Genomic DNA, 25,520 nt, shown 5'->3' on the forward strand with positions numbered 1-25,520 from the left:
ATCCTCAAAAGGCTCTAATGTTTGTTCTTGCATTCCTAAATGCTGGATGCACTATCAAAGTTCCATCACTTCCCAAAAAATATAGATCTCAGCATTACATCCCAGGAAATAAGACAAACTCCCTCCTACAAACGTGAACAAACCCCAGCAGCAAGTGCTATTGTTTATAAATAGACTGCCCTGAAGGAAGGGGAAGGAGATCATATTTTCCTTTATGTCATTCTTAAGTAAGATTTACAGATTTATGAAAGCAAGAAAAAAAACTGGGGAAACAAAGTCCTAGTTATACATATTGCCATGGGTCAACTTTCATTAATAACATCTACTATGCTAGACTCTTAAGAAGTACTACTGATGAAAAGCATGTAAGCACATTTCTGTATGTGTATTATAGTAAGTTTAAAAAAAAAAAAAAAAGGCAACTGGGACCAGTGGATCACACCTATAATCCTAGCACTTTGGAAGGTTGAGGCAAGAGAACAGCTTAAGGCCACGAATTCAAAACTAGACAGTCAACATAGAAAGACCCCGTCTCTACAAAATAAAAGTTTTAAAACTGGCTAGGCACAATGGCATACACATCTGTAGTCCCAGCTACTCAGAAGGCTGAGGTGGGATAATGGCTTGGGCCCAAGAATTCAAGGCCACTGCAGTAAGCTGTGATTGCATCACTGCACTCCAGCCCGGATGACAGAGCAAGACCCTGTCCCAAAGAAAAAGGTATACAAGTTTCCACCTTCTAATGGCTTTCAATCAAATGCTTATTTAAAGGCATTCTCACTTACTCTCTTGATAAATGTTACATAGGCAAAAAGATAAAAGTTTTAACTTCACTTTCACATTTTCCATCACAGTCTCAATTTCCGTATTTTAAGAGTTAATATTAATCTCTACGGTCATATGCTACACTAATTAATTAAAGAGTGATCATTTGTTATACAAAACCTGACTCATTAATTTACTTCTCTAGATCCAAACATCAGACATTAATAAGACAACCTATTATACACACCATAGATAGTAAGCAACTTGTGAAATCTGCTTGTAAGAAGTGATGACTAATTTCAGGGAGACCTTAACAAAGTTTCTCCTTTCCATCTGCTTAAATTCTTCCAAGTTATCATAAAGCATTTTCAGGACATTAGTCCCTGACCAACCTCTCATTCACAGTGGAATTTTTATTAATTTTCTTAGCTGGGATTTATTAACCCTGAAATATACACACAAGTTGCATCAGATTAGGCCCCCTGTTGCCTCTAGTCCTCCAAGAAGCAGAAGGAAGGCTTCAGAGTGCTTCAGGATAGACTTCCAAAGAATATCTCAGAGGCAGGGAGCTGCTCCAGGGTGAGAGAAACTGGAGCACCCTGAGCCAGCCCACTCTTGCCCCAGAGTCCAGCCAAATGGTGGAAAACACATGAGTTTTCCCTCTCCAAAAAAAACAACAAATAGACTGCTCTCAATCTAGGATGGTCTTTAAAAATATCTTGTTTACAAGATGAACCTAAAGCCTAGCGAAGGTTCCATATCAACTGAAACCAACTAAAATGGACGATTTAGAGGAACTCAACACCTATCTAAATAAACCATTCTACTAGACACCAAAATGACACATAGTGACCAACCTGCTTGGCTCTACTAAAACTCAAGAAGAATTCAGTACCCAAACTTGCCAAAGCAATGTATTGCAACGTTCTTTTACTATGTTTGGTGTTATTAAGTTAGAAGCAGTGAAAAAAATAAATAAAAATCAAAAAAGAATCAACTCAAGTTCTGGATGCTGGACTACATAATGGTTTCATTATAATGTTTAGCTCTGAAATGAGCTCAAAGACATTCTGGGAAGGTATAAATCTCAAGTGGTAAATGTTTCAGAAAAAGGACCACACTCATTATGGCTTCGGAATAGAAGTTCCTTTAGTTATAAGCTAAAGTACCAGAGAGCAACATGCTCTGCATCAGGGGTACCCGATCCCAGGGCCGTGGACCTATTAGGAACCAGGCCACACAGCTGGAGGTGAGTGGCACAGCAGGTCAGCAAGCATTACCGCCTGAGCTCCACCTCCTGTCAGATCAGCAGCAGCATTAGATTCTCATAGGAGCACGAACCTTATTGGGAACTGCACATGCGAGGGAGCCAGGTCGCATGGTCCTTATGAGAATCTAATGCCTGATGATCTGAGGTGGAACAGTTTCATCCCCGAAACCTCCGACTCCCCGCCAACCCCACCCCTGTCTGTGGAAAAACTGTCTTCCAGGAAACCAGTCCCTGGTACCAAAAAAGGTTGAGGATCACTGCTTTCTATTTTACATCAGGTCTTTCCATAAGCAGATGGCAGCCTAAACAGTAGGCAACAGATTCCTAAGAGGCAAGACAACATAGTGGCTGGGAGCCTGGGCTACACAAAGGCTACCTGTTCAAATCTCAGCTTACAGCTGTGTGACCTCGGGCGAGCTAATTAATCTCTCCGTGCCTCAGTTCCCTCGCGCACTGAAGTTTACCTAAGATACGAAGGCTAATGTCACACACACAATGGTTAAGCTTACAGAGGGGTCTTATAATGTGTGTCTGCTTGCGGATTCAGTGGCCCTCCGAGCACTCAAAGAATATCTTCTTTCTGCAGTGAAAATCCAGTATAGAAAATCTGAGAAAGGCAATCTTAAATACAAAATGCTTCACCTCCCAGTTCAGTACCAACAGCTTTCTCCTCCAGCAGCCACTTTCACCTTTCATCAAATGCTTTACACTTAAAGCAGAACTTCAGCCTCTCATTGAGGACTAAGGATGGGTATTACAATATTGGAATTAACTTTGCCTAAGATTTCCCAGTAACTGAATGAGTCACTCACGTCTTTAGAAACAGAGAAAATGTCAAGGTTGCCAGAAAACCCAGGTCCAGATGTTTGCATAAATCATTTTCAAGTGATCATCAAGCCAAAGCCAAAGGACATTATATAAGGAAATGCTTTAAGTAAAATATATCACTTTGTATGATTTTCCTGTAATGGAGGAAATTCTGAAAATGAGGTTACTGGAGGGAAAAAAATTACAGTAATTTCAATCCCAAAATTACACAACATATCAAGCTAAGCTTAAAACTCCTTACCTTTTTCCAACTGTTCTCTCCAACCTCATCAAGAAGCACTGGACAAGCTCTGAGCTCAAGATTTAAAGATGCCCATAGTGCTTGTTTCTATTTTCTGTCATACTACCTAAGGGAAGCAGAGGCTTTTAAAATTTTGATACATATCTCTGCAGCAAGATTTTTAATACCTCTTACCAACAAAACATGTTGAGTGCTCTGTATTGATGATAGCACCCATAAAAGGGTCTTTTTTCACTTTCAAAATAATTCCAGTAAAGTTTGTCCTTTAATCTCAATTAAATTCATGCCATTTGCTCTAGCATAACAGAAAAAAATGGCAAGAATATTCTTTGGTCATTTAAGTTGTAACAAAAGAGAAAAAAATATCAACTTCACGTCTAGGCTTCTCTCTCTCGTAAGTCAAGTAGGAATAGATTGCCCTGTCAGGATTTGAGTTCTTCAGGTTCATTCGTTCCAGAGCACACTACACAATACCCAGTTCCACCGCAATTTCTGAAGTGCACAGGTTATTGGTAAATAACTTGAAACTGAACTCGCACATGCCGCGCGGCGGGTACCCTTCCAAAGGGAACAGATTGTGTCCGCTTTGCTTATTTTTGGTAACTTTAAATAAGACTTTGGATGGATCGTTTTCCCAACTGATCTACCAATTTTACCACTGGACGCAGGGCTGAGCGCCCCACAGCTTTCGGCCGGAGTATAACACGCGCTTCCCCACTCGGTTCCCCATGTCTGCCACAAACAAACCAGAGGTAATAGCTGAAGAATGACGACACTAAAATCAACCTACAGATTCACATCTAAAACGACCGCACCACGAAATAAACTTCTCTCTCTTCAGAGGCAGTGGGGAAGAAAAAATAATAATAATAAGTCTCGGTGGGGTCGATTTGATCCATTTCCGAGACTCGGTGCGCGCAGGGGTCTGGGCTGGTGCGGGCGACTTAACCCTGTGAGAGCCGAGAACGACCCCACCGCCAACGCGGGCCCCGGGCTGGGGGTGGGGGCGCCTCACGCCGCGCTTATTCCCCCGCCAGCAGGTGCCGGAAGCCACCCCAACAGGCCGGGTGCGAATGCCGGAACATGGCCACTTGCCTGAGCGCGATGCCGCCGCCGCACGCCGCCCGGCACTTTGTTAACTCGGCGCGCCCGGGCGAGATGGCTCCCGAGAGATGATCATTGCCGTCCGAGAGCTACAGAGCCCCGGCTGGCGGCGGTTGGGACCCTCCCCCGGCTTGGCCTCGCCCAGCACGGGTGTGGGGCCGCGGCAGGAGGAAGAGGTCGGGGAGGAGCCGGTAACCAGGGCCCCGCACGCCTGGCCCCTCGGAGCCCCGCGCCCCCTTCCCAGGTGCTTACCTGAGGAAAGGACCCCTCGCGGCGCGGGTTCCTGGGGTAGTCTAAGTGACCCCGGTCCAGCATCAGATAAAGCGAGAAAATCACCACACAGAAGATTGCACTGCCGAACACGGTGAACTGGCGGCTTAACTTCATTTTCCTCGATAGACTCGGGGCCAGGACACTGTCCTCAGCCAGAGGAGACAGCGGACTGTTGACTCCAGGAAGCAGCCGCAGGAGGCTCCCTTCTCCCAGGCTGCGCGCCCTCCGCGCTGTCGGCTGCGGGTGCGAGTCCCAGCCGTGCTCCGCACCTAGTCTCCGGCGCACCACACGCCCTTGGCCTTCGCCCTGGCCTGCCGCCCCTCTCGAGGCGAGACTCGCCGGCAGCTGGGAAGGGGCCCCCACAAACTTGATCGTAAGCTCAGCGCCGACCTCCGGCAGGGCGCTCGGGGCAGGCGGAGGACAGGTCGCTGCCCGCACTTCCTGCCACCGCCGCGCCAACTGAGTCGACAGGAAAAGTTTTCTCGACGAGGGCAGGCGTGTCCTCCTCACCCAGGGGAGGCGCGAGTTCGGCAGTTCCCGGGCCGGGGCCGCGCAGCTAGGTCAGAGAAGCGGAGGAGAAAGAAACAGGGTCGTGAAGAGCCTAGCCCTACAACTTCCAGCCGGGACGGTCGGGCCCGCCCCCGCGGCACCGCCCCCGCCTCCCCCAACTGAGCCCCTTCCTGCCGCTGCCGCTGCCGCCGCCGCCGCCGCCGGGCCGGTGTGCACCCTGGACTCCGGGGCGCACGGGGCGCACGGATTGATGAGTTTCCTCAGAGCTAGCGTCCGCTCGCCGGCCTCTCCCGCCCCCAGCCGTCCCTACCTTCCCCCTCCTGGACCCAGGCTGCGCAGGGAGGTGCAGGGGGCGGGCGGCGGCAACGCGGGGAGAAGGAAAAGGAGAGCAGGGAGGAAAGGACCGTCCCCGGAGAGAAGCCCGCTCCAGCTGCAGCCGCGAGCCCCCTCCCTCTTTCCCGCCCCACAAACTCGGAGATGGCGGCGGCAGCGGCGAAAGGAAGCGCCGGTTCTCCAGCGCCACTTGGCGCTCCAGCACCGCCTGCTACGAGCAGAAGGAGACAGCGGCGGCGCGGCAGCCCCTGAGCGGAGCGGGCGGCTGGCCCCGCCCCCTCCCGACGCTCCGAGCTGAGGGGGCGGGCCCCCCGGCGCCCAATCGCAGCGCGTCACCGGCCGGACCCGCCCCGCGCCTGCCTCCCAGTGTCCCGGCAGTAGGAAGACCTTACAAGGCTCTTGTGACCTGGCAGGCAGCTTTCTGGGAGTTGAGGCCTTCGGAGGCGTTCAGGCGCCAGCACCCCACGTCCAACAGGGGTTGAACTTACACCCCACTTCCCTTTGTTGCCCAGGTTTCCTATCCTAGGACACTCGAGCCTGGCGTGCCTGGAAGAGTACTTAGTGAAGGGCTGGAGGAAATGCAAGAGAAGAGGGCTTGCACATTCTCTTCGGGCTATTTCCTCCTCTGGTCACAGCCTGTTGAAACCTGGGGGAAAGGAGACTGACAAAGGACCGTCCAGGCACATGTAGAAACATCTGACTGCGAAATCCATGAGTGTAATCTGAGAAGTGATGCTTGTGCCAGTTATTGATTGCCTCTCAGCCCAAATTCACCCTTTTTGACTGCACTGTAAAAATGGATCTGAGCCTTTTAAACAGTATTTCGTTTGCCTTCTGGGACTGAAGCTTTGTTAGTAGAGGGCGCTGAAGAGACATTACAGAAAAGGATTTTGCTTCCGGGTTTCTGTGTATTGATAGGCTTTTGCAGCATACCTGGCTTTCTTTAGGGCCAAGGTCCTATAGTGCTCAGTAACTAGCAATTTCCTCTCCCATGCCCAACTCCAGGAGCTTTGTAGAGGAGGTGAGACACTACCCCATGAATAACTTCCCTGGTACCCTACAGGCATTTGCAGCAAGTTGCAGAGGGCACATCTTCCACAAGCTTTGCAGACGTAGCCCAGTGGTGACTTCTCTGCCATTCAGTGAGCCAGGTCATGCCCTCTCCAAAAAGGTCTAGATCTTAGCCCTGGGAGGAATTGGGGAGATTCTTCATTGGGCACTCTGTCTCTCAGTCCAAGAGTTAGTTATAAGGTTAGCTCCTTATAGCTGCTGTTGCTATATTCTTTAAAGTTCTCTTTTCGCTAGTGAATCCTTCATTACTCTAATTCTCTATTATAGTTGATAATTCTTTTTATTAAGCCTTCCCTGTCCCGGGAGTAGTCCCAAGAAATAGACCTGCGAAGATGGGATTAAAGGTCAGTTTGATTGAGGTTTTGAGCTTGAGCTGCTTGCCAAAGGGAAATGTAATTCATGACATGCTGGGCATCTCAATTAAGCAATTACCTGTGGTTGATCCTGATGAAGTGCCAACTGAAGCCTGTGGCTTGGGGGCCCAAGTGGCTGCTACACTTGACTGCTATGGTTATAAAGGTGACTAGAAAGACTGGTGTGGGATGGATTCTTTTGAGTGGTTAGTTATAAAGAGAAATGAAAGCACAGGTTTTTTAACTCTCAGAGTTGTGGTATGAGAACCAGAGATACTCTGTAGAATTCTAAAAGCTCTGGTTTATTGTAGCAACAAGAATGATGCTGAGAAACAAAATTTTAATTTTCATGTTACTGAATTAATAACTGCTATTAAATTCATACACATTCTGACTTTTTCGTGTAAAAGGGTGTTATTTTTTAATAATAGAATCTCAATACTTGAAATGGGTTGGACCCAGAAGAAACCGACAATCTTAAACACTCCAACTCTTTCTCTTATCAGTGGAAGTAGGTTGCCCTCCAGTGTCTAAAGAGACTAGACTTGCTTGAAAACCTTGACTATAAAGGATGCCACTATCTAGATGGGTTCCCTGGTTTCAATGGGGATGACACAATCTCAGAATAGCAGAGGCCAGGCAGCACATAACCAACAAAGACAAGGTGGGCACATCTACCTTAAAGGTCAGCAGGAAATCAGACTGCCTTGGCTTACGAAGCTGCTCTGGGAACAAAATAGGTAGGCAGTTGAAATAGATCATTGCTTGATATTTGTAACAGTTGTAAAGATCTAGGTCAAGTAGCCAAAACCTGACTTGAGTCACCACAGTGGATAGTCACAATCTCCCAGTTCTCGGACCTAAGTCAATTCACAGACCCTTAGTCCCTTGGTTGAAAGAGAATCTGTGTCCCATTTAAGAAGGATCTTGCACCTTGGCCACAGTACACATGGCAAATTCTTTCAAGCTTTCCCCAAAACGACATGTGGCCATTTACTAGTGACTCTGCATTGGCGAAAAGGAAATACACATATCATTTTAGGTTTACTAAACACTAGCTCTGAGTTAATGCTAATTCCTGGGGACAGAAATCAGCACTGTTAGTCCACATACCAACTATGTGTCTACTTTCCCAGTGTAATTGGAATATGTATTAATGACATAATTTTAATGGCAAAAACAGCAATTACTTTTGCACCAACCTAATAATTGTAATAGACATACTTAGCAACTGACAGGATCCCCACATTGGGATTTAGCCATAGAAAGAGGACCATTATTAGGGAGAGCTAAATGGAAGTTCCAGGAGCTCTTGGAGCTTCCATTTAGTTCACCAGATGCAACACTACATGGCTGGGAGGAATTGCAGGAATCAATGCTACCATAAAAGTCTTAAAAGGAGTAGGGGTGGTGATACTTATTCTCATTTAATTCACCAGTGCAGAATAAATCTAGTAGAATAACTGTGGACTCATAAACTTAATCAAGAAGTGATTCCAATTGCTGCTGCTATCTCAAATGTATTATTTTTACTGGAACAAATCAACATAGCACTTGGCACTTGGTATATAGCTACTGATGTGGCTAATGTTTTCTCTATACCTATTTGTAAAACCACCAGAAGTAGTTGGCTTTCTTCTGTCAGGGCCAACAGGATACCTTCACAGTATTGTCTTGGGGGTGTATCAATTCACTTTAATATATCCACAGAGATGTTGATTGTCTTGACATGCTATAAAATATCACACTAGTCCCCTGCATTGACAACAATTATGCTGATTGGACCTGATAAGCAGGACTTAGCAAGTATTTTAGGTGCCTTAATAATATATATTTAAACTAGAGAGAAGGAGATAATGATCTTGAGTATGATATGACAACTCTAAAGTGGTCACTTCAGATGTGGGATATGTTCAAGGATGGTACAAGCTATATGAGTACAAAACCACTGAGTCACTGAGAGATGAATCCAAACAGATGGTGTTGGTTAGCAATGGTTAGGATTTGGAGGAAAAGGGGCAAAGTAATTGTTGCAGGGACTGGTCATACCAATCATGTGGCCATGGAAGGAAAGTGGTATAGGCTGAATGTTTCTCTTTCAAATACACATGCTGAAGTCCCAACCCCCCATACCTCGGAGTATAATAGTATTTAGAGATAAGGTCTTTAAAGAGGAGATTAAGTTAAAAAGGCGATTAAGTTAAAATGAAGCTGTTAGTGAGGCCCTAATCCAATCTGACTGGTGTCCTTATAAGAAGAGAGAGAGACCAGGGATACATGCACACAGAGAAAAGACCATGAGAGGACAGATTGGGATGGCAGCCATCTGCAAGCCAAGGAGAGGCCTCAGGAGAAACCAAACCTGCTGACACTTTGATCTTGGACTTCCAACCTCCAGACTGAGAAAATAAATTTCTGTTGTTTAAGCTAGCCAGTCTTTGGTATTTTGTTATGGCATCCCTAGCAAACAAATACAGAAGGCAACCACCCAGCTGATAGAAAATATTAGGTAGGTGCAAAAGTATTTGGGGTTTTTGCAGGTAATGGCAACTGCAATTTTTTAAAGGTAATGGCAAAAAAAACACAATTACTTTTGCACCAACCTAATATTTGCAAATCACATATTTATTAAGGGACTAATATCCAAAATATATTATGAGCCCACATAATTCAATAGTACATAAATAAATAGTCCAATTTTAACATGAACAAATCACCTGGATAAACATTTTTTCAAGGAAGACATGCAAATGGCCAACAGCTAATATTAAAAGGTGCTCTAGGTTGGGCACGGTGGCTCATTCCTGTAATTCCAGCACTTTGAGAGGCTGAGGCAGGCAGATCACTGGTGAAACGCCTTCTCTACTAAAAATATGAAAATTAGCCATGCATAGTAGGAGGTGCCTGTAATCCCACCTACTGTGGAGGCTGAGGCAGGAGAATCACTTGAAGCCAGGAAGCGGAAGTTGCGGCGAGCAGAGGTTGCACCACTGCACTCCAGCTTGGGTGACAGAGGAAGACTCCATTTAAAAAAGAAAAAGGTTTTCTAATCATCAGACAAATGTAGATGAAAGCCACAATGAGATATTACCTCATACCTGTTAGGATGGCTGTTAGAAACATGTCAAATAGGCCGGGCGCGGTGGCTCACGCCTGTAATCCCAGCACTTTGGGAGGCCGAGGCGGGCGGATCACAAGGTCAGGAGATCGAGACCACGGTGAAACCCCGTCTCTACTAAAAATACAAAAAAAAAAAAAAAAAAAATTAGCCGGGCGCGGTGGCGGGTGCCTGTCGTCCCAGCTACTCAGGAGGCTTAGGCAGGAGAATGGCGTGAACCCGGGAAGCGGAGCTTGCAGTGAGCCAAGATCGCGCCACTGCACTCCAGCCTGGGTGACAGAGCAAGACTCCGTCTCAAAAAACAAAACAACAAAAAAAAGAAACATATCAAATAATAGTAAGAGTTGACCAAGAAATGGAGAAAAGGAACCCTTGTACACTATTTATAGGATTATAGACTGGTAAACCATTGTGGAAGACAGTGTGAAGTTCCTCAAAACTTAAAAATAGAACTACCACATTATCCAGCAATCCCACTCCTTTGTATATATCCAAAGCAACTTCTCTTTTTCAGAAAATTAATTTGGATAATCTTGATCACTTATTTACTTTACTGAAATAAGACTTTACTATCACTTATGAAAAAGCTGTATGTTTTCCTATTGTTACTAACATATTAACATATGAGTCTTTATGTCTCCTAGAGCTGATAATAGCCATTCCAAGAGATGTGAGGTGATATCTCATTAGATAGCTGCACTCCCATTTTCATTGCAGAATTATTCACAATAGCTGAGATATGGAATAAACCTAAGTGTCCATCAACAGATGAATGAATAAAGAAAATGTGGTATATATAAACAATGGAATACTATTCAGCCTTTAAAAAGGAAGGAAACCCTATTATGTGCAACAACATAGATGAACCTGAGGAACATTATGCTAAGTGACATAAGCCAGACTCAAGAAGACAAATACCTCGTGATCTCACTTATACTGGTATGTGGAATCTAAAGAAGTCAGACTCATAGAAATAGAGAGTTGCATGGTGGTTGCCAGAGACTGGGAAGTGGAGGAAATGAGATTTTGGTCTAAGGGTATAAACCTTCAATTATTAGATGAATAAATTCTGGAGAGCTAACATACAGCATGGTGACTATAGTTAATGATACTGTATTGTGTACTGAAAATTTGCTAAGAGGGTAGATCTTAAGTGTTCTCACTATCCACAAAATAATGGTTTATGTGGGGTGATGGATACATTAATAAGCTTATTTGTGGTAATCACTTTATAATGGATACATGTATCAGAACTTCATGTTGTATACCATAAATATATACAATTTTTATTTGTCAATAATACATCAATAAAGCTGGAAAATAGATTGATAGATAATTGATAAATTGATGATAGAGATATACAGATAAATTAGATAAATACATAGGATGGATAGATAAATAGATGAGATGAGATAGATGATAGATAGATAGATAGATAGATAGATAGATAGATAGATAGATAGATAGATAGATAGATAGACAGACAGACATCCTGGTTTCCCCAGGACCTTCAGAAGAAACCTAGGTGCCTATCCTGGGATACAATTTTTTCATTTGGGAAAGATATGAGAAATTTTATCCTCCCTTTGGATCAGAGCAATTATCTCTGTCATTAGGGGAACAAATTGCTACAGATTTAATCCTTATGCTATGAGAAAATTTTCTAGCAAAAGGGAAAGCAAACATTCTCTATAGTGTACATGTTTCTGGGGCTCAGAAGGCTAGAGCTTTTTGTAGGAACACTGAAAACAGATGGAAGGGAAGGTACATGAGGGCAGAGCTCATATCATAAAGGTTCAAATCTGATTGCTTCTCCAGTACATAAAACTTTTGTGACTTTGGGAAAGTTACATAATATCTCTAAGCCTCCATTTTCCAACATATTATATTGGGGTAGTAACAGTGATCTTTCAGCCTTGCTGTATGATTAACACAGGTAGTGACATATTGGGAGAGAATTCCCCAGATACTTCAATCTACTCTGGGAAAGTGAAAGATGGGTGCAATTGAGAGGTGAGTAGGGGAGAGAACATTTGAAACAGCTGCTGTGGGACATGGAGAAGGAAGTCCATGTAGATAATCGGACAGTATTGATTTGTCATGGAGCAAGTTTACCGTTTTCTCCCTTGTCATTGATCTATGGCTTGAGAGCTCAATGAAAGTGTACTGTGAGGATAATCCAGGAAGAACCCCTTCTACCAGGATGCAAGAACAACAGTCACCCAAGGAATGCTCCAGGTTGGGAGCATATCACAGATATCTGTCATTTTTCCTACCCACTGAAATACATTTTTGCAGTGAAGATTGAGTTAAAGTGAGCACTCAATGTAATTTTGAATAGGAAAGGTCTCGAAGGAGTGCTTAGGGTGAGGTTTCTGGAAGGCATGAGGTCTAGCCCCATGCTTCTGGTGATAAGTCTATATGTGCACAAGAGTCTCAGCTTATATTTGCTAACAATAGGAAAATCTATCTTTTCTGACAACTGATACTCTAAGTTTGTCTGAGTTCCTCAAAGGCCTAAATAGATCATATCTAAGGGGGGAAATTGGAAAGAAGTAGGACAAAGTTCTAAATTCTAAAAACTTGAGAAAATTTTATAATTTTGGTTGCATACAACTATAAATGAATGAGGGTTTAATCCTTTTCTCCACTCTACCTATTGTGAAAATCAGTCTGTCAAAGCCCTGAGCATCCTTACACATTCTTTCTGGTATGCTGAGAATGCAAAGCCCTGACCATTATTTACTTGTGTCCTCTCAGGGTTCTGTTTGCAGGGAGCAGCCTTGAGCAACCGAGTAATGTCTTCTCCCAAACAATGAGCAGACTGACTGACCACACACTGTAAAGCAGTAAATTCCTCAAGCGCAATATTCCTTTGCTGTGACAAATCCACTGTGTATGTTGCATCCATCTGGACCCCTCCCCTCAGACCCTGTGGGATCTGGGTGACATGAGAAACTAGCACCGACATCAGGCTCAACATCTTCCTTTGTCTCTTTAACATATTCCTTTGTCTCTAATCAGGATGTCTTGTGTTTTCCACTGACATCCACGAAACAGTAGCGAGCCTTTGACCTTTTACAGATCTTGAAATTACCCACCTACCTAAGAGACTCTTGATATTGTTGGCATAATCTTTACCTCCCTGTGCCTTTCTTCCCATGAAAGGAAGCTGCAAGAAAGGAAGCAGCATAATACACTGCTGAGAGAGACATAAGAAGGTAAGGGAAGGAGAGCTGGAGGAGGACTTTATTCTTTATAACCCTTCTCACTATTTGAAATTATGTATTGACTTATTTTATGTCTATCCTCCCAATAGAATGCCAGCTGCTACAAGTCAGGGACCTTATGATTCAACGTTGTATATTAGTGAGTAAAATAAGGTCTAGCAATATTGAGGACTAATAAATATTTGTTGAATGAGTGAATAATAATCTTGGTCCTGAGCTACCAGTTGATGTGGATTGGTGGTACCCATTATGAGTTGCCCTGGCTCGTAATAGATGTCTGTTTGCTCTTGAGCTGCATTTAAAGCTATTCCTTTTGTCTTTGTGAGTCAGCACCAAATCTTTATATTCCTATAAAGTGAGCTTTTCTTTAATAAAAAGCCCTGTAAAGGGAATTTCTCCCCCAAATTATTTTTCTAATCATCTTGATCACTAAAGGAAGTTCAATATAGGGATAGAAAGAAATGAACACCATGTAATGCATCTATGCTCAGTGCTTTACTTATGTTACCTCATTTAATTATAACTCTGCAAGACTAGTATATTAACATCTATTTTACATATAAAGAAACTTAGATACAGAGAAGTTAAATAACTTGCTTTAGAATAGTTAGCTACTAAATGGTATAGCTTGGTTTTTCTGGTTTCAAAACTCCTCTTTTGATGCATCATTCTATAGAATTATGATACTTTATACCTTGTACTACAATGAATAGATTTTTGAAAATAACATTTAGGAAGTGTATTGCTCAGACTAAGTGTAAAGATTAGAAATCATTCTAGGTATTTTAAGCAAGAAGTTATTTAATAGAGGACGCTTACAAAAAGCCATGTCAGGATTGAAGAAGTGGGCTCTAGACCAAGCTTCCAAAAGTGATTCCCAGTATAATACCAAGCTGAGCTATCAGTGAAGCTGGAACATCTGAAGACTACTGGAACACTGAGTTCAAGAACATAACCCTATGACAGAAGGTGGAGTCAAAAGCCTACTGCTGTCAACAGCCTCAGATGCATATTGTCTTCCAGGAGGCTGAATAATGGACTATGGAACACTGCTGCAGAAAAATGTTTCTATGACCTTAATTCTAAGAGAAATGCAACCAAAAGTGGTCAGAAGGATGCCTTAACTTCTTTTCTGTTAAGTTTTGCATAAGTGTATCTAATTATAGACCTAATTCATATCATAGCTCTACGTGCAAAGGAGTCTAGGAAATGTTTTAAGTTTCCAGTCTCTGCAGTGTAAAAGCCATGATAAGAAGAGAGGAGAATGGACAGTGAGTGAGCCAGCCTGCAGTACTAACCACAAGCAGTATTTGTAGAAATACAGATACGTCTACAGAGAGAATGGAATAAAATGTTTTAAAATGTCTCTTTCCAGAAAAACCTGTAATATCTAATATATGATTACTTATTTGAACTCTGAACTCTTAAAATTACAATCTTTATAGCTGTGATTTATCCTGGGGAAAATATCCTCTATGTACAGTATAATTAGGGCTGGTAATATGTCTAAATGTGCACTTATCAGAGATGAGAAAATTATTTGTGATATAGGATCATCACTTTCATTTTTCTACAGCCCTTTGTTTGCTGTCACTACAATTGGCCTAATTTGGGGGAACAGGAGGCCTATTTCCAGCCAGACCTAGGCCTTTCTCTGGATTTTCTTTGACTCTAATTTTCATATGCCACACAATACTCATATAGGAAAGACTTAACAACTCTGTACTCTAAAGCTTCAAAGACACTTAGAACATCCAAAAATTTTACAAGGAGACTCCAGAAAGGCAAAAAGATTTGCCCGAAGTCTCAAGGAGACTAGACTAGAAGTCCAGTTCTCTGGTTCCATGTCTAAAGCTTTTTCATCACAAAACTGAGCCTTAGATTGCATGCTATCTAAATACAGAATGATGTGTGTGTGTGTGTGTGTGTGTGTGTGTGTGTGTGTGTGTAGTGTGTGTGTGTGTGTGTGTAGTGCATGTGTGTGACTCCACTTATATCAAGTTCAATAACAGGCAAAATAAGCTATATCTTTTTAGAAGCATACTTGCATGTAAAGCATAAAGGAAAGCAACAAAGCACTAAGCATCAATGCCTAGTGCGTGGTGGAGGAAAGGAGTTGTGACAGGGAAAGGGCACATGGGGACTTCAAGGGTGAGGGCAAGCAGGGCTCAGTGGTGCATGCCTATAGTCCCAGCTTCATGGGATGCTGAGGAAGGAGAATCACTGGAGCCCAAAAATTCGAGTCCAGCTTGAGAAATAGAGCAAGACCCCATCTTTAAAAAAGAAGTTTAAAAAAATTCTAAAGGGGGCGATGGAAATGTCCCAGGAAATTCAGTTTTGTAGGACTTAAGCTTTTTTTTCCTAAGTTTTGAAACCCAATGTAACATATTCGACACTTTTGCCTTTACTAATACTTAGTTTTAGTACCTATTATATGACAGAGCCAGGCTAAATGCTGGATTATTTCCTTCAACTCTAACAAAAACACTCTGATAAAAACACTATTACTATCCTCATTTTGTAAATGAGAAGACTAAGGCACAGCTTTTACTAACTTGTCCAAATCCACACAGTTCAATAGCAGAGCTGATATTTAATCCATCTGATTCCACCCCTCTGCTCTGCTAGCCACAAGAAATTTAGTAAGTGAGAAAATTATAGACACCTCTTTTTATTAGTATTTTATAATCATAAAAGTTATAGTTATGAAACAGTATTAATAATAGAAAAAATAGGATGTAAAATTACACACAAATACACACACATAATTATGATTACATCTATGTTAAAAATATATGTGCCTAGGTACAAAAGACCACCAAACACTGATAAGTTAGGTTGATGAAATATGGGTGCTTTTTCCCAATCTTCTCTGTTTTCCAAATTTGTTATAAAGTGGTTGTATTAAATTTACAATGGAAAATATGTTCTAAAATAAACTTCCCATTTATTTGAAACATAAAATTTCATTTCTGTTCTTTTCTTTCCTACAGCTTTGTATAATCTTTAGAAAACTCTTTGCTCAATGAGTGACTTCATTACTAAATTGATGGCACCGGATCATTCTAGCTATGCAAATTACAAACCCACAGCCAGCTGAGGAAAAGGCAGATAAAAGATTACATTAAAAATTAAAGCAATGTGTGGAGATACGAAGATAATGTGCTTACAATTATTTCTACATATTTAATATTTATGCAATTACAAAGCCAGTTATGATAAATACAGTATTAAATCTTGAGTCCTATTCCTTTTGCCCTCTGATATTTTTGACCTTGAACTGAGACTGCCCAATAATACATTAAAAAATGACTGTGGGAGAAGCATTTCCTTTCACCTATAAAGGATAAATGCTTATTTCTTGGAAAGTGATCTCATTTCTTCCTAGCTTTTGTTTATTTTCAATGCCTTGGTATTTTTTTTTTCTCTCTGGCATATTCTGATCACCCTTGAAAGCGCTGGGCTTTCAGTCTTCCACAGTTTAGTTGTGTTGTTTTCTGGTGCTGCTGCTGTGATGTGTTTTCTGTCAGAGGAAATTTACAGGCACATTAGCCTACTTGACAGGCACAATGAGCCACAAGGCTCTCCTAAGGAAAAACTTCCACATGCTGTAGTGAGATTTTCTGTCTTTCCATTTCATCCTCCCTCTTTAACCTTAATATAATATACCCCCATGATTCTGATATAAACCCCATCCACTTTCCCTTACGGTTATTGCTTTGAATCCTGGTTTTAATTCTCTGATTCGCAAGAAAAGCATTATACTGCTTCTGTAGTAATTAATTCATATTTCCATAACAATCTGACTACAGCAGTTTATAGATAAAGCTAATGTCTTCGCTTACAGCCCTATAGATACCAAGTAAGGAATGGATGGGGAACTTTTTTTTTCTTCCTATGGTAAGTCACTGACACAAAAGGAGGAAAATAGCATCCAAGAAGTATACAAAGAAAAAGCAATAGAATTAACTTTATGGAGGATATTAAGAGAGAAAATTCTAAAACAATTTACTTTACTTAGTGTTTCACAGAAAAAATGATCAGCAAGAATTAATAAAATGTATTAAAAATTCAGAAACCTGGGCCGGGCACAGTGGCTCACACCTGTAATCCCAGCACTTTGAGAGGCCACGATGGGCAGATTGCTTGAGTTCAGAGTTCAAGACCAGCCTGGGCAGCATGGCGAGACCTCGTCTCTACAAAAAGTACAAAAATTAGCTGGGTGTGGTGGCACATGGCTGTAGTCCCAGCTACTCAGGAGGCTGAGGTGGGAGGATCACTTGATGCCCAGAGGTCGAGGCTACAGTGAGCCATGATTGCACCACTGCACTCCATCCTGGGTGACAGATTGAGACCCTGGCTTAAAAAAAAAAATTAGAAACACAAAATGAGACAGGTGAAGAGGTAAACTGTTTTCTTGGCAGATTCCTAATAAATTAGAATATTCCCCCAAGGTTATTAAAGAACAAAAGGCCTGTGCATTTTTCATTTCATATATATTATTCTGGCCTTTGGGAAGTAAATTTGTTAAAACAAAGCCTTTCTGGTACGTTCATACCCTGACTTGATGCTAAGATATTTCTTCAATTTAAAATCTTTCACCTTTTAAATAATTTTGAGGGGTGATTTTTGTTTTGGGAGCATTCCTTTTGTCCTCCTTATGTGTGAACCATTAGCATGTAAGTATGTAACCTAGAGAAGTTATTTAAAATAGTCCAAAATCACATGTAGGTCTCCTGCTTGATTCTCTGCCAAGAAGCCAGAGGCATTTTCCAAGCCAATCCGTACTATTGGTCTGAGCTACTCCATTTGTTGAATGAATAAACAAATGAGTCATGAATGAAGCTTGCATTATCAGGAACCCAGGAGTGGGTGGTTTTTCAGTGGACTCATTCTTTAGAAAATTAACTAAGAACATTCTTAATTTGGTCCCCGTGCCCTTTTTCTCTTTCTTGGGCCATGCTTTCCAGATGGTTTCACGGAAGTCAACTGCACCTGTGTTCTCATCCATGCACTCTGTCCCTTCTCCCCTTCAGAGTTCAAACAAGACTCTTGCTTAGCTCTGGCAGCTTGGTAGGTCCTCAGAGAGGCTGACTCATTTCTCATGCTCCCCTGAGGTCTCTGAGTGAGAGAGCAGACCACAGATTCGCTTATGTAGAGTGATTCTTCTTTAGTCTGGTTTTCTCTAACTACGGGGAATCTCCTCTCTGCCTTTTGCTCCTCTGTAAAGACTGTGACGGTAGAGGTTGAATTTTTAACCTTATTTGTCAGGAGGATGAGCGGTCCCTCCAGCTAGTCCAAAGTATTGGCAACAAACCCCATAAATCCTGCCAACCACAGAAAAGCACGGAAAACCTGAAGAACAAGGATTACGCACCCTTATACAAAGAAAACCAAGGCACCAGTCAGTGGACTTTTATATACAGCTATTCTCCCTCTGAAGATCTTTAGTATAGCTCCCATTTATCTAGGGTGATTTGAGTAAGATTCTTTTTTAAATAGGAGGCCAGTTTAGATAACACCTCAAGGCGTCTTTAAATTCATGTTTTACTTGTTTTGTTTTTTAATTCACAGGGTCATAAAACAACAGGTAAAACTTTCATAAACAATATACATTTATGCTCATACCTTAGCCAGTGGTAGATCTTCTGTTATTTTAACACTGAATTATTTTAACAAATTATTCTCAGACGCCTAATTATGTGCCAGGTGGGCCCTGCTGTAGATGCTGAAAATACGGCATAGTGCGTTTATTAAACCTGCAGTGTGCAGACTGCATCTAGATGCTGAGAGTTCTTGGGACCTTCTGATAAACCGTTCATATTTTCTGTACCTACTTATACATTAAACTGTACTGAGGTAAGTTCTCCAAATCATGGAATTCAGCTGCCTCTCAAATCCTCCAGGACTAATCCAAAGAAAACAGCCAGTGGACACATTTTTGTTGGGATGAGTGTCTCCAGGAGCACGATTTTATGAACTCCTCAAAGTCAAAATCCTGAGGACTTTTTTGTTTCAGTATCAAGAACTGTTTACTGAAACTAACCAGCGCTCAGGTAGATGAACTGCCAAAAAGGAAACTAAAACAAGGAAACATTTGCCAGTCTGGATATCTCGCTCATAGCTATCTGGGGAGCTACTAGGAGATGGATGGAAAGGGAGAGTCGCTCACCTAGAAGCCTGGCTGTCAAGTGAAAATCCAAGCCTGGAGTTTTTCCCCTAAGAACCCCTATGACATTTTATTCTTTAAATAAATCTTTTCTTCCTCTCTTTAGGTGAGAGATTGACATTTTAAGATCAATCATGCCTCTGCTTTGCAGACTAAGAACAAGGTAAATGGAAATTAAGCAAAATTTCCATGTTTTTGAATATAAATGCTCAAAACAGCTGTATCCTAAATCAGTATTTTCAAAAAGGGATGCTCTTCCCCCAGTGGTCATTCTCATTACTATGGTTATCTCAAGGCCTTTTGATGTCAAAATTTCACTCTGTTTTCTCTAAAAGAAGCATTCTGAACATACACCTGCTGTTTGAATAGCAGCAGAAAGCAAAGGAATTTCACACCACATTTTTTCCATCATAGTCAAGGATGTTTTATCCCTTTTGATACAGTCACAGTTTACCAGCTCTTTCAGCCCCTTACCACCATGAGATAAGTTTCAGCATTTTTAGTGTAGGCTACAGCTGAATTCTTTCCTTCTGTTTATATTATTCAGTAACCTCTCTTCTTGTTCATAATGGCCTTGTTAACAACTGGCTAGCCTCTCCTAAAACCAAATTTGTTTGGTGCTTTTAGCTAATTTAAAATCATTTATAAAAATAGTAAGGCTTTCAGGCCATTCGGTCAGTCCATAGACATTTACTATGTAAATGCATTGGATTAGGTGCTAGGTACCATGGATGGCCAGGGAGCATGCTGTGGTGAGGAGCACTGGATAAGGCTCGAAAGGTGCCACTCTAGAATCAGCCTTACTTTTGACCAGTGTTTAGCCTGGGCAAGGCCATCAATCTCTGGGACCCCAGTTTTCTAACCTAAAAAATAAGGGGAGGACAGGGGAGGGCTGCTGCTCAGTCTCTCATATTCTGTGATTGCTGCTGGTTTAGTGAACTCACTGCAGTGGAAACACAGTGGCCTCACAAAGATGAATGCTTTCATAAGCCCTCCTAAAGCATCCTAATTCTAATCCAAGGGGCAGTTTTAGTGCTAGGACTTATGCTTTTACAAACACCCAAGAAGACTTTTAAAGAAGGAGTATGCATAGATATGTTTTTCACTTTAATGTATATTTGAACATATTCTCCCCACAAACACTTGTCCTACCTCCCAGATGCTAGATGGTATAGGAAGTAATCTCTGAGCTTGAGGGTCAATTAGAATTCCAAGCATCATGATCTAATCTTCCCAGGATAATAATAAATCAGAGTTACAGAAACAAGCTATAAGGCCAGATAATACTGAATCTACAATAGTAACAATTCATCAGGGTACATTAAAACTCCCTAATTCTGTGGCATGTCAGTATTTCCAATGGTTTTCAGTGTTTGCCCTCACTGTTACTGCTATCTCTTTATTTGTATTCACAATAAAATCAATGCTTTCTGTTTGTACAATATTGTATTGTTACTTATATGCAAACCATTAGATATTCTTCTAATATAATATGAGAATTGCTTATTTCTTCTATCTTCTGTCTATACAAATACATTTTATAAAATACTTTAAAATGTATCTAAACTTGCAAAATATGCAACATTTTGTATTGGGAACAGGCAGTATGGTTCCTCAATTTCTGACATTAAAAAAGGGGAAGAGAAAACCTCATATTGCTTTTTAGATCTCAAGTGCCTGAATTTCTGTTTAGTTCATTTCAGTTTTGTATATCAAAAAATATAGTAACTTACTTTATACCATTGATCAGAGAGAGGATAGTTCCTTGTTTCCATTTCTAAAAACAGATCCCACATATACATCACACATTTTTAAAAAATGAAGAACAGGTAGTAAGGTATGAGTTATATTGAGTAGCTCTCTATTTCCCTGACTTCCTAATAACATTTCACGGCTTTCTCTACTTTCTTTCCTACCTCTCACTATAAATATCAGAGCTGATGACTGACTTTTACTGCTACCTTTCATGCAAACTCCTCAGGCTTGCAAATCAGCTACTGATTCTGGGAACCATCTCCCAAATCTCCCTCCCTGGCTCGCACAGCTTCCTGATGGGGCTTTGGAGTAACAAAGAATACACATATTGTATAGCATATTGATTTGAATAGTAAAATTCAAAGGTTGATTTTAGACTCCTTGCTTCAGCCCCCCTATCAGCCCCTGTGGTGCTTGGCACAGGGCAGCTGCTCCCTAAACATTTTGCAAAATAGCATCCTGGACAGAAGACACAAATAGAAAAGAGGTATAGAAATGTTTGCAGCAAAGCCTTCCTGCAAGCAGGAATTCTACTTTCCATTTCAAACATGGATGCTTTTTAAAAATAACATTTCAAGATACTTTAATCTTTGTAAAATGAGTTACCTTCCCTAATAATGGTCCAGTTTAACAGTCTATTACACCTATCTTTTGACCTTTTCATAGTACTTTACACTCACATTCACCTTCATTTTGCCTGACCAAAACTTGTGAAGCACATTTACTGGGTATACTGGGATGTATGCATATGTATAGATATCCAAATGCCATGCTGCTGAAGAAACATGGAAGAATGGAATGATTAATCGTGGCGATTAGCATGTTTGAGAGCATACTACGTACCAGGCACTGTACTGAGTACTTTATCACACACACACACACACACACACACACACACACACACACACAAACACATATTCCCATTTAACACAATTATTTGAGGTACAAACTATTATCAACTCCATTTTATACTTGAAAAAACTGAGACACAAAATGTTAAGATCACATACCAGAAGATGTCAGAGCAGACATGCTAATGCTAACCAAGGCACTGCCCTCCATTACCTAAAACTGAGATGCTCAGCATCACCCAACAAGTGACATGATACATGTGTCATTTGAGAACTCAGTTCCAAACATTAACTACATGAATATTACCGACAAACTTCTGGATTTTGTGGCAATTCTATTTCCTTGAAAACACGAAAGTTCCTAGAGCTATGGCTCCTGAAAAAAAAAATTTTAAACCTCTGGCCCTTGAACTGTGCTGGCTGATATGACAGCCACTAGCGCCACATATGGTTATTAAATTAATGTAACCCTCAGTTGTACTAGCCACATTCCAAGCACTCAATAGTGGCATGTGGCTAGTGGCTACTCTACTGCCAGCACAGCTATGTGACATTTCCACCATAACAGCATTGTTGCTCTAGGAAACAGATAACTGAGCAGATACAACAAAGCAAATGATCCTTGAGCCCCTCAGCAAAGGATCTCATATATATTTCCAAGCAAGGATATTTACTGAGTGCCTGCTCTGAGCCAGGCATGGTGCTAGGTGCTGGGGGTGATGATCAACAAAGATCAATAAGGATCAATGAAGTATGCACAATTTCCAAGTCAGGCTCCAGTGAGAACACTCCTTTGATAAGAGAGGTTCAACTAGTAGGAGGCAAGGCATAAAAGACCTAGAAGACGGGACACCTAACCCCGACTTTGGGGGAGAGGTGAGGCAAGGCTTTCTGGAGAGGGAAAATGTAAACTAGGGCCTTGACTGTGAGAAGCCTCATTAACAAAAAGAGGAAAAGTGTTTCTGAATTAAGGGACAGTCTGTATGAAGACTCAGAAAAGTGAGAGAGCATGCCATGCTTTGGAGGAATTTAAAGAAGTCAGTAAAATTACTTTCTTCATCCATTCCATCTCTTGAGATTAGAGTTTTGATCATTGTTTTATCCAAGTTACTTAGCACAGAAGGGAAGGCAGTAGGGAAGGAAAAAACAAAGGATTGCTTGGAGCCAGATGTGGCTAATAACTACTATCACCTCCTACCATCCCACATGTTTCAGTGTGAAGAATGTGCATGGACAGTAGCCTTGGATTGATAGCAATGCAGCAGTCACCTTGGATAAAGGACATACGCTGGGTAATTTACTAGCATTATTTAGTTCAGTCCTCACCACAAGCCTACCTATTTCCGGACATTCACATTTGCATAATTGGAAATTGGTAGAGAAACCCATGAGATAGAGCAACCTGAACTTTTAAGTTCTTTGTCTATCTGCTTAAATACCAGGCTATACAGGCTTCTGGGTTATTGTTACTGCCCTAGCCCTGGCTAGTACTACCTATCATGACCAGCTAGCAAACTGGTTTAACTCACATGAAGACACAGAAGGTAAGCCAAAGAGAAAACCTAAGAAAACTTGTATTGCAGAGAAATTCGTTTGCACCAGGTAAATGTAATCAAAAGAAAAAAGTGACTAGGGAAAATGCCCTACCTTTCTTTCAGAAGCCACCTGAATAATGATCAACAATTTACCATTTGTTTAACCCCGACAGAAGAATTTTGTCTTATCCCTAGAGTTTTCCAGGAAATTAGGAGACTAGGAACACTTGTACTCGTTGTCTTATCTAGTAATGATCAAACTGACTCAAAACATTTGTGACCTACAGTGAGCTACTTCAAGCAAACTTTCTTTACAAAGTTCCCTCTAAGATTGCCTCAATCTGCTGAAAACTGTTTTGTGATTCTACCCAGCTAAAATTTCAGTGGCGCATATCTTCGGATAAAACACTTCATTCGTATCAAGCAGTAATTAAATGTGCAGGGCATGAAATAAGCAGCAAGTTTGGCTTCAGAGCCATCTTGCAATCTGTAAGCTATCCAAGACAGACCATATGCCTTTAAATCTAGATGACTGCATACATATCCAAGAGAAACCTAACTGCCACTACTGCACAGCAAGTGTCATCGAAAGACGAAAAAAAGATTTATGTAGCTTGTCTGACAAATGTAAGCTAATATGTATATGTCCACTGAGACTTGGTAAACTACACTTAACTTTACTTTTTGGGTTATTGATTCAGTTCTACCAGAGAAGATATTCAAACTGACAACTCAAACCAACGGTATTCTTAACTAGTCTATTGCCATGGAGTATGGTGAGACTTTTTGTCTAGAAAGGGTAGCCACCCTCTTCCTTTGGTTCCTTGAAGAATCTCCTCCCCCACTCCACAAAGGGGCTGCCCCCGACTGTGCCTCATACCCTGACTCCTGAACAGGCTTGCCTGACCTGGCAGAGTGGTTGATTCCATTGTCAACATGTGATACAGCAAGGCCAATATGAACCTTCCTCAGGATTGCTAATATAGGCATGGTATGGTTCTCCATCTCTGAGTTTACTAACCTAGGTGAATGTGAGAGTAGATTTGCTGGTGCTGGCCTTGCCACCCTATGGAGAAAGCCTGTTGAGAAGAAATCAGTAGGGAAAGGCAGAACTGAGAGATGGAGAAAATCAGAGTAGTGAGTGCATTGTCTGGGTCCCTGAATTCCGTCATGTCTGATGTTACATGAGCACTGAATGAATTAAACTGTCTGGCAATACAAGAGATGCTCAATAAATGTTACTGTCCATCTCTCCCTCCTTCTTTGACTTTGGCAGCTGCTAGACAAGGATTAAAACCATCTTTGGCAGCCAACGCTTCTCTTTCTTGCTTTCAGAGGAAAGCCAGTAAGATAGAATGGAAAATAATGAGCACAAAGTCACACCCTAAAACATTGTAAGCTCCCTCTGCATTTTACCAATATTCCTTTAAAAACAGCCATTCTTTGCTCAGTGCACACTCACATCTCAGACAACAGCCTAGCCATAATCAGGCTGATACAAGAAAAAAGAGACACTTTATTTTCTGGGGGAGGAAGCATCTGAATTGGTTAAACCCTGAAGTGGAACCTACTGCAGGATGCAGACTCCATAAGCACATCAACAGGCATGCAATTTTCTTAGGGCCAATTGTATGAAGGCACCAATCTGTGTTTGTTTGGTTATTTGCCAATAGCACCATCCTAGAGAACAGGCAATCCAGAGTGTTAAAAATGTAGAATTTATCAACTTGACACGGTGTTTAACCTCATGAAAACAAAAGCACATGGTGGTAATTGATGCTAAATATTAATGGTGATTTAAAACTCAGTTATGATGGGGAAAGTAAAACCACCACTACTGAATGGTATTTGCAAAATACACATCTTCTCACCCCTGCACAGTTGAGCAGATAAACCATTTGCTTGTACAAAAATGCTGGTGGTTGACGATCAAATTGTGTTGTTAATGTGGTACAATCTGTGCAATACGAAGATCTTAAAGGTAATTTCTGAGACCTTATGTTTGTGATATTTCCAGACTCAATAAGCAATGTCATAAAATCGTAGAATTTAGAACTGGAATGAACCTTACAGATGAAAGAACCAAGGCTCAGGGAGAATTAATGAGTTGGTAA

General features: G+C 41.5%; 2 protein-coding genes across 2 annotated transcripts in view; one reads left to right on the forward strand and one right to left on the reverse strand.

Annotated features, from left to right (window-relative positions):
- MAN2A1 (mannosidase alpha class 2A member 1) overlaps positions 1-4,956 on the reverse strand; it is a 192,438-nt gene extending 187,482 nt beyond the window's left edge. Inside the window, exon 1 of the mRNA XM_030926978.1 lies at positions 4,461-4,956. Coding sequence (XP_030782838.1) covers positions 4,461-4,595 — 135 coding nt within the window. The 5' untranslated portion in view covers positions 4,596-4,956. The remainder of the gene's footprint in view (positions 1-4,460) is intronic.
- Positions 4,693-5,647, forward strand: LOC115896429. The gene has a single exon (XM_030926979.1). The coding sequence runs from the start codon at positions 5,242-5,244 to the stop codon at positions 5,620-5,622; it is 381 nt and encodes a 126-aa protein (XP_030782839.1). The 5' UTR covers positions 4,693-5,241; the 3' UTR covers positions 5,623-5,647.
- Positions 5,648-25,520: the final 19,873 nt, after the last annotated feature.

This window comes from Rhinopithecus roxellana, chromosome 3 (assembly GCF_007565055.1).
Source record: "Rhinopithecus roxellana isolate Shanxi Qingling chromosome 3, ASM756505v1, whole genome shotgun sequence".
In the NCBI taxonomy this organism is placed as follows: Eukaryota; Metazoa; Chordata; class Mammalia; order Primates; family Cercopithecidae; genus Rhinopithecus; species Rhinopithecus roxellana.

Bases quoted from the DNA above. Each gene is read 5' to 3' on its own strand.
- LOC115896429 (XM_030926979.1), top strand. From the start codon at position 5,242: ATGAGTTTCCTCAGAGCTAGCGTCCGCTCGCCGGCCTCTCCCGCCCCC.